Raw genomic sequence first — 17,467 nt, 5'->3', positions numbered from 1 at the left:
GCATGTGTTACTATACTGACTGTAAAGTGCAGCATGTGTTACTATACTGACTGTAAAGTGCTGCATGTGTTACTATACTGACTGTAAAGTGCCGCATCTGTTACTATACTGACTGTAAACTGCCGCATGTGTTACTATACTGACTGTAAAGTGCCGCATGTGTTACTATACTGACTGTAAAGAGCAGCATGTGTTACTATACTGACTGTAAAGTGCCGCATGTGTTACTATACTGACTGTAAAGTGCCGCATGTGTTACTATACTGACTGTAAAGTGGCGCATGTGTTACTATACTGACTGTAAAGTGCCGCATGTGTTACTATACTGACTGTAAAGTGCCGCATGTGTTACTATACTGACTGTAAAGTGCAGCATGCGTTACTATACTGACTGTAAAGTGCCGCATGTGTTACTATACTGACTGTAAAGTGCCGCATGTGTTACTATACTGACTGTAAAGTGCCGCATGTGTTACTATACTGACTGTAAAGTGCAGCATGTGTTACTATACTGACTGTAAAGTGCCGCATGTGTTACTATACTGACTGTAAAGTGCCGCATGTGTTACTATACTGACTGTAAAGTGCCGCATGTGTTACTATACTGACTGTAAAGTGCCGCAAGTGTTACTATACTGACTGTAAAGTGCAGCGTGCGTTACTATACTGACTGTAAAGTGCCGCATGTGTTACTATACTGACTGTAAAGTGCAGCGTGCGTTACTATACTGACTGTAAAGTGCCGCATGTGTTACTATACTGACTGTAAAGTGCCGCATGTGTTACTATACTGACTGTAAAGTGCCGCATGTATTACTATACTGACTGTAAAGTGCCGAATGTGTTACTATACTGACTGTAAAGTGCCGCATGTGTTACTATACTGACTGTAAAGTGCCGCATGTGTTACTATACTGACTGTAAAGTGCCGCATGTGTTACTATACTGACTGTAAAGAGCAGCATGTGTTACTATACTGACTGTAAAGTGCTGCATGTATTACTATACTGACTGTAAAGTGCCGCATGTGTTACTATACTGACTGTAAAGTGCCGCATGTGTTACTATACTGACTGTAAAGTGCCGCATGTGTTACTATACTGACTGTAAAGTGCCGCATGTGTTACTATACTGACTGTAAAGAGCAGCATGTGTTACAATACTGACTGTAAAGTGCCGCATGTGTTACTATACTTACTGTAAAGTGCCGCATGTGTTACTATACTGACTGTAAAGTGCCGCATGCGTTACTATACTGACTGTAAAGTGCAGCGTGCGTTACTATACTGACTGTAAAGTGCCGCATGTGTTACTATACTGACTGTAAAGTGCCGCATGTGTTACTATACTGACTGTAAAGTGCCGCATGTGTTACTATACTGACTGTAAAGTGCCGCATGTGTTACTATACTGACTGTAAAGTGCCGCATGTGTTAGGCTGGGTTCACACGTGGCGGAATTTCACTTAAATTCCGCTGCGGACACTCCGCAGCGTTAATCCGCAGCGGAGCCGTTTGTCCATTGACTTACACTTTAATTTAGCAGTGTTCGTTTAGACGAGGCGTAAAATTCCGCTGCGGAGCATAGGCTGCGGAGCGGAATTTGGTGTCCGCAGCATGCTCTGTCTGTTGCGGAGCAGTGGCGGACTCATGGCGGAATTTCTCCATTGACTTCAATGGAGATTCTAAGTTCCGCAATGAAGTCCGCAGCTGTCATGCACATGTTATGTGTGCTGCGTATCCGTCTTGCTTTTTTAACTTGACATTTCTTCATTCTGGCTGGACCTATGTATTTCTAGGTCTACAGCCAGACTGAGGAAGTCAATGGGGCTCCCGTAATGACGGGAGCGTTGCTAGGAGACGTCTGTAAATAGTCACTGTCCAGGGTGCTGAAAGAGTTAAGCGATCGGCAGTAACTGTTTCTGCACCCGGGACAGTGACTACCGATCCCAATATACATGTATCTGTAAAAAAAAATGAAGTTCATACTTACCGAGAACTCCCTGCTTCTGTCTCCAGTCCGGCCTCCCAGGATGACGTTTCAGTCTAAGTGACGGCTGCAGCCAATCACAGGCTAATAACAGGCTGCAGCGGTCACATGGACTGCCGCGTCATCCAGGGAGATCGGGCTGGATGCCGAAGGAGGGACGCGTCACCAAGACAACGGCCGGTAAGTATGAATTTCTTTGACTTTCACAAGGGAAAGTGCTGTCCCTTCTCTCTATCCTGCACTGATAGGGAGAAGGGAAGTACTTTTACCGCAGTCCGCAGCAGCTAGTCCGCATCAATTTACTGCACATTTTGTGCAGATCCGCAGCAGAATCTGCAACGCAGATTCTGTGCGGCATTGATGCGGACAGTTGCGGAGGAAATCCGCCACGTGTGGTTATGCCCTTACTATACTGACTGTAAAGTGCCGCATGTGTTACTATACTGACTGTAAAGAGCAGCATGTGTTACTATACTGACTGTAAAGTGCCGCATGTATTACTATACTGACTGTAAAGTGCCGCATGTGTTACTATACTGACTGTAAAGTGCCGCATGTGTTACTATACTGACTGTAAAGTGCCGCATGTGTTACTATACTGACTGTAAAGAGCAGCATGTGTTACTATACTGACTGTAAAGAGCAGCATGTGTTACTATACTGACTGTAAAGAGCAGCATGTGTTACAATATTGACTGTAAAGTGCCGCATGTATTACTATACTGACTGTAAAGTGCCGCATGTGTTACTATACTGACTGTAAAGTGCCGCATGTGTCACTATACTGACTGTAAAGTGCCGCATGTGTTACTATACTGACTGTAAAGTGCCGCATGTGTTACTATACTGACTGTAAAGTGCAGCATGCGTTACTATACTGACTGTAAAGTGCAGCATGCATTACTATACTGACTGTAAAGTGCCGCATGCGTTACTATACTGACTGTAAAGTGCCGCATGTGTTACTATACTGACTGTAAAGTGCCGCATGTGTTACTATACTGACTGTAAAGTGCAGCATGTGTTACTATACTGACTGTAAAGTGCCGCATGTGTTACTATACTGACTGTAAAGTGCCGCATGTGTTACTATACTGACTGTAAAGTGCAGCGTGCGTTACTATACTGACTGTAAAGTGCCGCATGCGTTACTATACTGACTGTAAAGTGCCGCATGTGTTACTATACTGACTGTAAAGTGCCGCATGTGTTACTATACTGACTGTAAAGTGCCGCATGTGTTACTATACTGACTGTAAAGTGCCGCATGTGTTACTATACTGACTGTAAAGTGCCGCATGTGTTACTATACTGACTGTAAAGTGCCGCATGTATTACTATACTGACTGTAAAGTGCCGCATGTGTTACTATACTGACTGTAAAGTGCCGCATGTGTTACTATACTGACTGTAAAGTGCCGCATGTGTTACTATACTGACTGTAAAGTGCCGCATGTGTTACTATACTGACTGTAAAGTGCCGCATGTGTTACTATACTGACTGTAAAGTGCCGCATGTGTTACTATACTGACTGTAAAGTGCCGCATGTGTTACTATACTGACTGTAAAGAGCCGCATGTGTTACTATACTGACTGTAAAGTGCCGCATGTATTACTATACTGACTGTAAAGTGCCGCATGTGTTACTATACTGACTGTAAAGTGCCGCATGTGTTACTATACTGACTGTAAAGTGCCGCATGTGTTACTATACTGACTGTAAAGTGCCGCATGTGTTACTATACTGACTGTAAAGAGCAGCATGTGTTACAATACTGACTGTAAAGTGCCGCATGTATTACTATACTTACTGTAAAGTGCCGCGTGTGTTACTATACTGACTGTAAAGTGCCGCATGCGTTACTATACTGACTGTAAAGTGCAGCGTGCGTTACTATACTGACTGTAAAGTGCCGCATGTGTTACTATACTGACTGTAAGGTGCCGCATGTGTTACTATACTGACTGTAAAGTGCCGCATGTGTTACTATACTGACTGTAAAGTGCCGCATGTGTTACTATACTGACTGTAAAGAGCAGCATGTGTTACTATACTGACTGTAAAGTGCCGCATGTATTACTATACTGACTGTAAAGTGCCGCATGTGTTACTATACTGACTGTAAAGTGCCGCATGTGTTACTATACTGACTGTAAAATGCTGCATGTGTTACTATACTGACTGTAAAGAGCAGCATGTGTTACTATACTGACTGTAAAGTGCCGCATGTGTTACTATACTGACTGTAAAGTGCCGCATGTGTTACTATACTGACTGTAAAGTGCTGCATGTATTACTATACTGACTGTAAAGTGCCGCATGTGTTACTATACTGACTGTAAAGTGCCGCATGTGTTACTATACTGACTGTAAAGTGCCGCATGTGTTACTATACTGACTGTAAAGTGCCGCATGTGTTACTATACTGACTGTAAAGAGCAGCATGTGTTACAATACTGACTGTAAAGTGCCGCATGTATTACTATACTTACTGTAAAGTGTCGCATGTGTTACTATACTGACTGTAAAGTGCCGCATGTGTTACTATACTGACTGTAAAGTGCCGCATGTGTTACTATACTGACTGTAAAGTGCCGCATGTGTTACTATACTGACTGTAAAGTGCCGCATGTGTTACTATACTGACTGTAAAGAGCAGCATGTGTTACTATACTGACTGTAAAGTGCCGCATGTATTACTATACTGACTGTAAAGTGCCGCATGTGTTACTATACTGACTGTAAAGTGCCGCATGTGTTACTATACTGACTGTAAAGAGCAGCATGTGTTACAATACTGACTGTAAAGTGCCGCATGTATTACTATACTTACTGTAAAGTGCCGCATGTGTTACTATACTGACTGTAAAGTGCCGCATGCGTTACTATACTGACTGCAAAGTGCAGCGTGCGTTACTATACTGACTGTAAAGTGCCGCATGTGTTACTATACTGACTGTAAAGTGCCGCATGTGTTACTATACTGACTGTAAAGTGCCGCATGTGTTACTATACTGACTGTAAAGTTCCGCATGTGTTACTATACTGACTGTAAAGAGCAGCATGTGTTACTATACTGACTGTAAAGAGCCATTAAAGGAGCCCTGACACAAGTTTGAACACTGACATTGTTCTTTCATTTTTGTGTTTGAATTTTGGATACACGTTGCCCTGGTCATTTTACTAGTATTTATAGCTGGGGCAATATAGGGATATTTACTACACAATTGCCTGTAGCATTATGAGACCTTGCAGTTTATAACAATGATGTTCAATAAGGGCCTGTTCACATCACCGTTCGATTCCGTTCCGTTCCGTAGTCGACTCCGCTATTGATTCCGTCGGAAAACCGGAAACCAGCCGGAATGGTGACGAACGGAAGCCATTAGCGATGTTTCCATCAACATTGAGATCAATGGTGACTGAAACGGAAGCTGTGCTGTCACTTTCACTTTCCGTTGCGGGGTTCACCCGACAGAACCTCGGAACAGAAGCGAACGGTGATGTGAACAGGCCCTAATGTATTTTTTTGTTCACACAGCTTTAATTTTTTTGTTTCGTTTTACAAGTTGTTTCTTACTTACAATTTTTTTTTTTTTTGTGTGGGGGGGGGGGGGGGCGCCATTTCCATTTTCGCCTCAGGCAGCAGAAAAGCTAGAATCGGCCCTGGCCCCAGAGGTATCAAAGCAATGGAAAACCACCAGAAGTGACCCCATTTTGGAAACTACACCTCTCAAGGAATTCATTTATGGTTGTTTTTACCATTTAGACTGCACAGTTTTTTCACAGCACCTATTTGAATTGGGCTGTGAAATAAAAAAAATTACATTTTTTCCAATAACATTTTTTATCATAATTTCTTATTTTCACAGGGAACAAAATACACCATTTTGTTGCCCAATTTCTACTAAGTGCAGCAATACCCCATTTGTGGAGATAAACTGCCGTTTGAGCCCATGGGAGGCCTCAGAAGGGAAGGAGCGCTGTGTGTTCTTTGGAGTCCAGATTTTGCTGGTTTGGTTTTTGGGTGCCATGTCGCATTTGCAGAGCCCCAGAGGTATCAAAGCAATGGAAACCCACCAGAAGTGACCCCATTTTGGAAACTACACCCCTCAAGGAATTAAATGATGGGTTATGTGACCATTTAGACCCCCATAGTTTCTTCACAGAACTTATTTGAATTGGGCTGGGAATTTAAAAAAATATAATTTTTTCCAATAATATGTTTTTTTTAGCTCAAAATATATTATTTTCACAAGAAATAAAATACCCAATTTTGTTGCCCAATTTGTCCTGAGTGCGGCAATGCCCAATTTGTGGTGATAAACTGACATTTGGGCTCATGGGAGGGCTCAGAAGGAAAGGACCACCATTTGGTCTACTGGGGATTTTCTGGTGCAAAGTCATGTATGCAGAAGCCCCTGAGGTACCAGTACAGTTGAAACCTCTGAGAAGTGACCCAATTTTAAAAACTACACCCTTAAGGCATTCATCTAGAGGTGTAGTGAGCATTTTTACCGGGACATACACCCCATAAACTGTAATGTGGGTTCTCACGGATATGGCAATACCCTCAATGTGGCTGTTATCAGCTGCCTGGGCACACGGCAGGGCTCAGAAGGGAAAGATAAGGGGTATAATCTGTGCGGAGTGCATCAGGGTAAGTAAAACTGGGGTAGATTAAAAATCAAGTGATGTATGATACATTTTGAAGCACTCTTTCATACGGAGCCTTAGTTTTTCGGGACACGTCACATTGATATATTGTGTCATCCCTTATCCCCCTCTTATAGCAGACTTTGTACCTCTTTTTACTTTTTCCTTTCTTGCCAGTTTGGGGAACTTCTCCTGGAAAGTGTTGCCCTGGTACGATGCGTGTGGCCTTGCTTCCAGAAGTACTGGGTGTCCCCCCTTCTTGGTCCCTAAAAATTAGTTTCTTGATAACCACCTCTTGAAATTCCAGGAAAGTTCCCGTCTGGCCTGTACATGGATGTAGCACGTACGCATTGTACAATGCCATCTGTATGATGTGCACGGCCAGCTTCTCATACCACACCGCATGGCGCAGTAGGGCTTCAGGACTTGATCTGACAAGTCCACCCCTCCCATGTACCTATTGTAGTCCAGGATGCAGTCTGGTTTGGGGGTCTCTGTACTGGTACCTCGTACAGGTACATGGGTACTGGTGTGGCATCTCTCTTGTCTTGTACTTGACACACAATCTGTTGCTGCTAGATTGTGCCCTGCTCTCACCCCTTCTGAGTGTTTGCCCTGCAGAGTCTTAGGGAGGCCTCTCAGATTTCTTCTAGCAGTGCCACATGCCGCCGGACTTCTGGAAGCGAGGCACTTGAAGAGTGGGACGCTGGTATAAAAATTATCCAGGTAGAGGTGGTAATCCTGGTCCAGCAGTGGGTGCACCAAATCCCACACAATTTTTGCATAACTCCCAGTAAGGGGGGGGGGGCATTCTGGGGGCTGAATACTGGTGCCCTTCCCTTCATGTATCCTAAATCTGTAGGTATACCCTGATGCACTCACACAGCTTACACATCTTCACGCCATACCTTGCCCTCTTACCCGGCAGGTACTCGAGGAATTGAAGCCTCCCTTTAAAATGTACCAAGGACTCATCAATAGAAATACACTTCTCGGGGGTGTATGCTTGGGAAAACCGGGCACTGAAACGGTCTAATAGGGGTCTCCGTTTATACAAACGGTCAAAACTGGGGTCATCTTGGAGTAGCCAATGCTCATTAGGATTTTTTTTTTTTTAGGTTCCAGTTCAGTTCTAATGTTGCTTTGAGGGGCCTATAAATTAGACACCCCATTTTAGAAACTAGACCCCTCAAAGTATTCACAACAGCATTTAGAAAGTTTATGAACACTTTAGGTGTTTCACAGGAATTTAGAGCAAAGTAGAGGTGAAATTGACATATTTATTTTTGTCAGAAAATCATTTTGATACCTTTTTTTTCTATAACACAAAAGGTTTTACCAGAGAAACCTCAATATTTATTGCCCAGATTCTGCAGTTTTGAGAAATATCCCACATGTGGCCCTCGGGTGGTAATGGACTGAAGCACCGGCCTCCGAAGCAATAAAATAGTGGATTTTGAGGCCTCTTTTTTATTAGGCACCATGTCCGGTTTGAAGAGGTCTTTTGGTGCCAAAACAGCGGAATCCCCCAAAAATGACCCCATTTTGGATACTAGACCCCTTGAGGAATCCATTGTAGTTTTCTTGGGGTGCATGCGGCTTTTGGATCAGTTTTTATTCTATTTTTAGGTGGCGCGGTGACTAAAAAACAGCAATTCTACTATTGTTTTTTTATTCTATTTTTTTTACAGCGTTCACCGTGCGCTATAAATGACATATTCACTTTATTCTGCGGGGCGATACGATTACGGCGATACCAGATGTTTATAGTTTTTTTTTATGTCTTATGGCGTTTGCACAATAAAATACGTTTTGTAAAAAATCATTCACTTTTTGTGTTACCTTATTCTAAGAGCCATAACTTTTATATTTTTCCATCAATAAAGCCGTGCGAGGACTTATTTTTTGCGTAACGAACTGTAGTTTCCATCAGTACCATTTTTCGGTACATGCGACTTTTTGATCTCTTTTTATTCCATTTTTTGGGAGGTGAAGTGACCAAACAATTGTGATTCTGGTACGGTTTATTATTATTTTCTTTTCAGCGTTCACCACGCGGGATAAATAATGAAATCATTTTGTAGTTCAGGCCGTTACGGACGCGGCGATACCAATTATGTATAGTTTATTTGTTTATTTATCTATTTTTATTAATAATAAAGGACTGATAAGGTAAAAAGGGGGATTTTTACTTTTATTACTTTTGCATCTTTTATTTTCTTATTTTTACACATCTTTTTTGTACTTTTTTTTAACTTTATTACTTTGTCCCACTAGGGGACATGAGGGCAGGAGGCCCTGATCGCTATTCTAATACACTGCACTACATGCGTAGTGCAGTGTATTAGAGCTGTCATCTACTCACTGACAGCAAGCATAGTGGGTCCTGACTTTGTCGATGGCATAGCCGGACGCCATTGTTTGGTGTCCGGTTGCCATAGTTACAATCGCCGGCCGCTATCGTGTAGCAGGCCGGCGATTGTAGCTTAACCCCTAAAAAGCCGCGATCCCTATTGAACGCGGCTTTTAAGGGGTTAATCAGCGGGGACACAGCGATCGGTCGCCGCTGTAGGAGCTGCGGCAGCTGCTGTACGACACAGCAGCTGTCACAGCTCTTGTATGTGTCGGGAGGATGGCCGAAATGGCCGTTACTCCCGAGACGTACTATTAGGTCATGGAGCGCGAACGATACAGCTACCATGACCTAATAGTACGTCCAGGAGCGGGAAGGGGTTAAGGACATTCACAGTGCAACGAAATACCACATTGCCCTCATAATAAATGACAGCCACAGTGTCTCCATACCAGTGCCAACCACAGTGCTCCCACAGCAGTGCCAAGTACAGTGTTCCCATAACAGTGCCAACCACAGTGCTCCCATAACACTGCCATCCAGTGCTCCCATAAAAGTGCCAACGAGTGCTCCCATAACTGCCGCTTTCCACGATTGCATTGCGGGGGGGCGTGATGAGCTGTTAGAGGGGGTCGCCCCCTCTTTCTAACGATTTAAATGCTGTGGTCGCTATTGACCGCGGCATTTAACGAGTTAAACAAGCGGGATCGTGCACGAGTGTCATATACATATACACCGGCATCGTATGGAGCGGGTTCACTCCGTGAGCCTGTTCCATACTTCCCCTTCCCGACTTTGGCGTATGGATACGTCAAATGTCGGGAAGGGGTTAAACTTCATGTTGGTTCCTGATTTATTCGTCCTTGTCTACCAAGGTGCCTTCCTGCCGGGACGTATGAGATTCCCATCTTGACAGGGAAGGGTTAAAGAAGTTGTCCAGGATAGGGATGTCACGATACCAGAATTTGGACTTCGATACCGATACTTCGTTTAGTATTGCGATTTCGATACCAATTTCGATACTTTTGCCAACAGTAATAAAAAAAAAAATTCTTCCGTTTTCTGATGTGAGGCGCAGCGTGTGATGAATTTTGAACGCGCCTCACATTAATAGTAATTAATCCCATCATGTTTCTCTGTCATAATGGGTTAATGTGCGAGGTACATGATGGGGTTAATTACTATTAATGTGAGGAACATGGAGGTTAAATTCATCGCACCTCACATTAATAAGTGAATGAAAGCCGTGTTTATTTCATTTTTTTACAGCGTACACATCATAAATGATGCAAAAAAATTGTTGTGCGCGCCATTACTGAATGTGTGAATATTTTATGTATTGAGACTTATTTTAATGTTTATTGTAAAAAAGGTGAATGTGTATTTTTTTTTAAATTTTAACAATACTTTGTTTTTACTTTATTTTTAAACTTTAATGTACTGACATATATCAGATATATCCCAGTACATTAGCCTGTGGACAGAGAGCACACAGGCAGTTGTTAGGACATACTTGGGTATGTCCTAACAACAAGAAATATGGTAAGACAGCCCTGGGGTCCGTCAATAGACCCTGGGCTGTCTGCCCATATATGGTATGGCCCTCGATCGCGTCACAGGAATTCCCTGTGACGCGGATCCAGGGGCATCCCCCCTTCTCACTTTCCCCTGAATGCTGCAGTCAGCTGTGATCGTAGCATTCAGGGTAATAACGGCGGAGATGAGAGGTTTCTCTGATCTCCACCGTTATAGAGCGGGGCTCTGGCTGTGTAATACAGCCATTGCCCGGCTCCTGACAGGAAGTGCGCGCTCGGTCAGCATGAGGTGATGCGGCCGAGCTGCACTAATGAGCGGCGGTTCAGGCATTGAGGACAGAACATGGGGGTGTTTTGCAGTGCGCCCGCCATGTTCTGTCTTCAGTGCCGCCGCTCATTAGTGCAGCGCTGGCCGTATCGCATCATCCTGACCCCGCGCATCAGGTCTCAGGAGCGGGGCAATGGCTGTATTACACAGCCGCAGCCGCGCTCCCATACATTCATGTATTACTATACTGAGCTGTGCGGCTGCGCAGCTCAGTATCGAAATACAGGAAATAGCGGTATCGAACCGTTTAGGGATGCAGAGTATCGAAACAGTATCGAAGTTTCGATGCACCGTGCATCCCTAGTCCAGGATTAGAAAAACATGGCTGCTTTCTTCCAAAAACAGCGCCACACTTGTCCATGGGTCGTGCCTGGTATTGCAGCTCAGCTTCATTGTAGTAAAAGAGGCAGGGCTGCAATAACACACACAACCTGTGGGCAGGTATGGCAGGTATGACTCAAAAAGTGATCGCAGCATATTCCATGTTAAAGGAATACCCTTATTTTGGAAAACGAGGCGTAAAAAAACGCCCCGTTGGAACAGAACGCCGTATTTCCCATTGAAATCAATGGGCAGATGTTTGTAGGCGTTCTTCCATTTTTTTCAGGCATTTTTCGATGCGTAAACGCCCCAAAATACGCCTGAAAACACTCCGTGTGATCATACCCTGATTGCAGAAGAGGCTGTTCTTCATGAGACAAACCTTAAGGAGGCGCTGTCACCACATTATAAGTGGTCTATCTTGTACATGATGTGATCGCCCACTTGGTCATATAGTAAAACACGCCCAGTTGTCCATTGAGAGACTCATTAGCATAATGCTAAAATAGGTCATAACTCCGCCAAAAATGATCGTTTTTCTAAATAAAAAAACACTGCTGTGATCCACATTACAGCGCCGATCACATCACGTACAATATAGGCCACTTATAACGTGGTGACACAGCCTCTTTAAGCTCTTTATTTCGGCCTTTCTTCTTGGAGGTTCTCAATTCTCATAAATGAAGAGGTTGTCCAGGTTTTGAGGAAAAAAAACAGAGACTGGCGGGTGACCACAGGGTCATCGGCGCTGGAGCAGCGGGGAATTTCCAGGGGACTATGGGCTTTTTTTTATTTTACCATACACGCAGCTGTCCAATTTTTTGGGGTGCATATAAATGTCAGTCATGAGGTGTCGTAAAGAAGAGAAACGTGTCACAAGTCATTTATTATGTACAATGTTATCCCCATATTAAGTGTCGCTGATGCATCATTACCCCATTTAATAAACCAATAAAGCAACGAAACCTGTTTCTTGGAGAATGTGGGAATGGCCACAGCTTTATTTAACACAACCAAACATTTTTGCATCACATGGCCCTGAAGTAACCACTTAATTTATTCACATCTCCTGTGATGCCGCCCACTGTGAAGCGGCGCGCATGTAGGTTCTTCTCCGGATTTTACTCTTCAGAGCCTATCTCCGCCTGCTGTGACATCTGAAAAACAAAGAAAAACCACAGAAACACGCCTACGCAAAGAAAAAGGAAGCAACTGACGAGCCATAATAGACGGCATAGAAAAGCAAAGAAATTAAAAGACAGAGAAAACACCATAACTACACACCCAAATTTTCCCAAAGAGGGAGGGCGGGAGGGACGTTTGCAGCTCCAGCAGGTAAGATAGTGAACTGCCCTTGACATCAACTATTTATCTGCTCCTAACCCCTCCTCTATCCCCTTGTCCAACCAATCCCTGCTCCTGATTTTTTCCCGCACTTTTCCCCCCCTTCCATCCCCCTATCACATACAGTCCCAGGCACTTTCTCTATTTGATTTAGTGCCTCAAGACTGCATGTACTAATGTTATCCCCATATTAAGTGTCGCTGATGCATCATTACCCCATTTAATAAACCAATAAAGCAACGAAACCTGTTTCTTGGAGAATGTGGGAATGGCCACAGCTTTATTTAACACAACCAAACATTTTTGTATCAGATGGCCCTGAAGTAACCACTTAATTTATTCACATCTCCTGTGATGCCGCCCACTGTGAAGCGGCGCGCATGTAGGTTCTTCTCCGGATTTTACTCTTCAGAGCCTATCTCCGCCAAGGAGGATACCGCGAACACCTACGCGGTACTCCGACCACCCCCACCACACAATGCCAAACCAGCCTCCACTCCATCTTGCAGACCCGACAGCATGATGTCGATCCCAATGTCATTTAAATGAACGCCGTCAGATAACAATAAGTCCCCATTGTCACCTTCCAACATCAAATGACGAATTGCTACCCCCCCAATGGAACGAACAAACCTGGAAATACGAACATTCAACACCCGTCTTGACCGCTCGATGGCCACAGCACTTCTAGCTCCTCGCCAATGAGTTCGTGCAATCACCTCAGACCAGACAATCACACAATCAGAAAAAAGCTGTTTGAAATGACCTAAATCAGCCTTGATAAGGGACAACAACTCCGACAATTTCACATTTCCCAAATCATTTCCCCCAACATGTATAACGAGCACAATTGGACCACGGCATTCCCGACTAACTTCAACTATTAACGGCAACAGCTGAACCCACCTCAGCCCTCTGATATCTTTCCAGTGCACCTCGGCCGATGACACCCCAAGACTGAGGCCTAAAGGCCGATATTCAGCCCGACGAGCTGCCCAGAAAATAAAAGAATGGCCAACTATCCATACTTCCGGCCGATGTTCTGAAATGGCAAGGAAAATCAAAACAACACCAGATCCGGACGCACATAGGACCTATAACAAGTTGAACTCCACCTACCCAGACGTTTAATATCTTCCTCCTCCATACCTAAAGCATTAGCCTCCGTGGCTGCCCCTATTCTAAACGAATGAGTCCCAAACTCAGCAGGATCAACGCCCAAATGCTCCAAACAAGACTTAAGAACGGCTCCAAATTGAAATCGAGTAAGCGGCAAAGAATTAGAATGTACCAAGAAAGGAACCCCATCAGCTCGAAAAGACAAAAACTCACGCACCAAACGAACTGGACAGAATTCACCACCCAATGAATTCACACACAACCAAACACCAACGCCCATCTGATCATTCTTGGACCGTCTCACACATACCCGGACCACTTTTTCCTCCAATAAAACATCCGCAAACAGAAGACCCCCAAACCGCTTTGCGCTCGGTGACACCAATTCGCTCACCCGCAATGCTGCGAAAAAGGCCAAAGAAAAAGCAGTACGCAGCAAAACAGACTCATAAGGATCAAAGCAAACAGCCGGAACAACCATCAACATCCTTAGTAATAAAGCATATGTAATAGGCCTCCTAGCATCCTTCACAATATGCTCCTTCTTCCACCCCTTCAATGCCTGTCTAATAACAAACATTTTCGTCACATCAGTACAACCCCACAACTTCAACATAAACGCAATACCAGTCAAACCTTTTGAAACCGTGTACACCGAAGAACCATTAGTACGCATCCGAGACAAATACTCCAACGTAACCTCATAATGCCGCTCATCATTTGTAGGAAAAACCCCGCCAGATAATTCCAACCACTCCGCCCAAAACTTATTATGGCTCCGCCATGTACCTGGTACCACAGAACCTTGAACTAGCCGGGCAAGTTCCCCTCGACCAGGGCCCATAAGTGATTCGGGCAACGCTCCCCTTCCAGCCGTGCTCCCGGGTGAAGCTCCCGAAAGACCCCCATCTGCAAACGAGATAAGGCATCTGCGATTTTATTCTCAACACCCGGCACATGTGTAGCCCGAAACCAAATGTTACATTGCATGCAACGTAGAACTAGATGCCTAAGTAACGCCAAAACCGGCAATGATCCAGAAGACAAATTGTTAACAGCCTGCACCACTGCCATATTGTCCGTCCAAAAACGTATGCGACTATTCAACATCTTTGAACCCCACAACTCCACTGCAACCACAATGGGAAAGAGTTCCAAAAGTGTCAAATTCAATGTCAGACCCATACTACTCCAGCCCACAGGCCAACATGCAAAACACCACTCCGCTCCAAAAACCGCACCGCAACCGACACTGCCAGCAGCATCTGTAAACAGCTGTAACTCAAAACTGGAAACCTCCTCCGACTGACAAATCGCCCTACCATTAAAAGATCGCAAAAAAGTCTGCCACACGCGCAAATCATCTTTCATTTGCCTAGTGACACGAATGAAATGATTTGAGCGCGAAATACCCCTAGTCGCCAATGATAGGCGTCTAGAGAAAACGCGACCCATGGGAACGATCCTGCAAGCAAAAACCAGCAACCCTAACAGTGACTGAAGATGCTTCAGGGTAACCTTTTTTGATAAAACAAATTCGTCAATGGTACAAAGCAGACGCGCAAGCTTGTCGTCAGGTAATTTGAAAACCATCTCTTGCGTATCAATTTCAATACCCAGAAACGACAAAATCGTAGCCGGACCAACCGTCTTCTCTTCTGCTATCGGGACACCAAATTCGGACATTAAAACTCGAAAGGTTTTCAGCAAATAACCACATATTCCTGAATCACTTGGACCTACAAATAAAAAGTCGTCTAGATAATGAATGGCTGAAGAAATACCTGTCTTGAAACGAACCGTCCATTCCAGAAAGGAACCAAAAACTTCAAAATAGTAACATGAGATGGCACAACCCATAGGCAAACACATGTCTACAAAAAACTGCTCATCTAACCGACATCCCAACAAATGGAAACAGGCAGGATCCACAGGCAACAAACGAAAAGCTGACTCTATGTCCGATTTAGCAAGCAAGGCACCTACGCCTGCCTCCCGTACCAACCGCACAGCCACATCAAAAGATGTGTAAGACACTGCAGCCTCATCTCTGGAAATCCCATCGTTGACCGAATCCCCACGAGGGAAGGAAAGGTGATGAATCAACCTAAACTTCCCCGGTTCCTTTTTGGGGACCAAGCCAAGAGGAGAAACCCGTAAATTCGTATAAGGTGGCTCCCCAAAGGGGCCCGCCATCCTGCCTAAAGACACCTCATTCAGCACTTTTTCCCGTGCCAAACACATGTTTTCTTTCACCGATTTTAAATTATCTGACAACATCAAAACCGAAGAAAAAACATGCGGAATGAAAAAACCTTCACTGAAGCCCCGACCTAACAAGTCTGCTTCCTGTCTCTTGGGATACCTGGCGAGCCACGGTTCCATCGCGAGAGCGCTCACCGGAGTTCTCCGCTGCACCGGCAGGACCCACCTTGGAAGGTTGTTTTGCCCGTCGGAAACAGCGAAGCGCGGAATGGGCACCCCTGCAGATGGAGCACTCATGACGAAACTTGCAGGAAGAATAGAACCTGCAATGTCCCTCATTGTAGAGCCAACATGCTCCTGTTGGGCGCTGCGCCGCAATCCCGGGTGCTGAACCCGAAACTGCGACTCCTGCCTGAAAGGGCCGAGCCTGCTTTTGAGCCAAAATTAGTTGTAACCACACATCCGTCGCCTTCGACGCCCAACCAATGTCAGGCGTCATCGCCAACCGACGGCGAAATTCCTCGTCATATCTCCACCAAGCTGCACCTCCGTGCAATTTGTGGGCACTGAATATAGTGTCTACATACACAAACAGCTCGGCCCCTTTTTCCGGAAAACGTTGACAGATGACATGAGCCAAGGTAGAAAAACCCTGGAGCCAATTGCCAAAAGTTTTCGCGACTTTCACCTTTTTCTCCGAACCTCTTTCGAAAACACGCTCCTTATCTATCGTCACATGATCGACCGACACCAATGACCAAACATCCACAAAGTCATGTGCCCATATCTTGTCCTTGATCTCCGCAGACAGGTGAGTACCTAAAGGAGCAACACCACAAAACAGCGAATCACGGAATGCCAAGCCAGACATACTGGCCGCCCGCTCAGGCGGAGGCTGAGCCCCCCCTGGCAAAACCAACGGAACCGAAGCTCCGCCTTTTGTACCCAAACCATCCAACAAGCTTTTTAATGCCGAAACTAAATCAATAGCAGATAAATCACCCTTAGGTAGCCATGCGTTCCCACATGGAGACTCACCGGAGAAGGGCGTCCTCGTCACTTCCGAGGGTGCATCAACTCTCCCAGATACCGGAACCACAGACAGATCCCCACCAGGTGGACAGGCTGAGGCGACTTCTGGAACTGGAACCAGCGAAGACGAATGACGATCCCTGTGCTCCCGCCGATGACTCCTCGTGTATCTCCTTCCCGTGCGGCTGGGTGTACTAGCTCCCGACGACGACTGGGACGGCGAAGAAGATGCTGTACTGGAAGACACACTCCTACTCCGGGAACGGCGACGTCTCTCAACCTGATGGCGTGGACGCCCGTGACCACCACGACGATGTCCTCTTCCATGCCGTCTCCTTCGCCGTCTGCGTCTCGCCGACACCGCACCTGGAAGAGAAAACTCCGAAAGAGAAACTGGCAAATCACGTTGCTCCGCAGACTGCCTGCACGGCAACAGATCACTGCTACCGCACGACAATCCACCCAGCGCACTCCTCTCATTCACAGTGCCTGGTAAAAACAGGCCACTCACCAGCTCTCTCCCCAGCTCTGTGTCATTTTCAGAACCACCAGCAGGTGGCAGCAAATGCACACCTAACCTGCT

At 45.2% G+C, this 17,467-nt stretch overlaps 1 protein-coding gene across 1 annotated transcript in view; it reads left to right on the top strand.

The window, feature by feature from the left end:
* Positions 1 to 17,467, top strand: part of LOC142699062 (uncharacterized) — a 55,467-nt gene that overhangs the window by 20,532 nt on the left and 17,468 nt on the right. Inside the window, exon 3 of the mRNA XM_075847977.1 lies at positions 17,083 to 17,376. Within this exon, the coding sequence (XP_075704092.1) occupies positions 17,083 to 17,376 (294 nt within the window). The remainder of the gene's footprint in view (positions 1 to 17,082; positions 17,377 to 17,467) is intronic.

Source organism: Rhinoderma darwinii, unplaced genomic scaffold, assembly GCF_050947455.1.
Source record: "Rhinoderma darwinii isolate aRhiDar2 unplaced genomic scaffold, aRhiDar2.hap1 Scaffold_122, whole genome shotgun sequence".
NCBI classification, from domain to species: Eukaryota; Metazoa; Chordata; class Amphibia; order Anura; family Rhinodermatidae; genus Rhinoderma; species Rhinoderma darwinii.
This window is presented reverse-complemented; position numbering and strand designations above follow the sequence as displayed.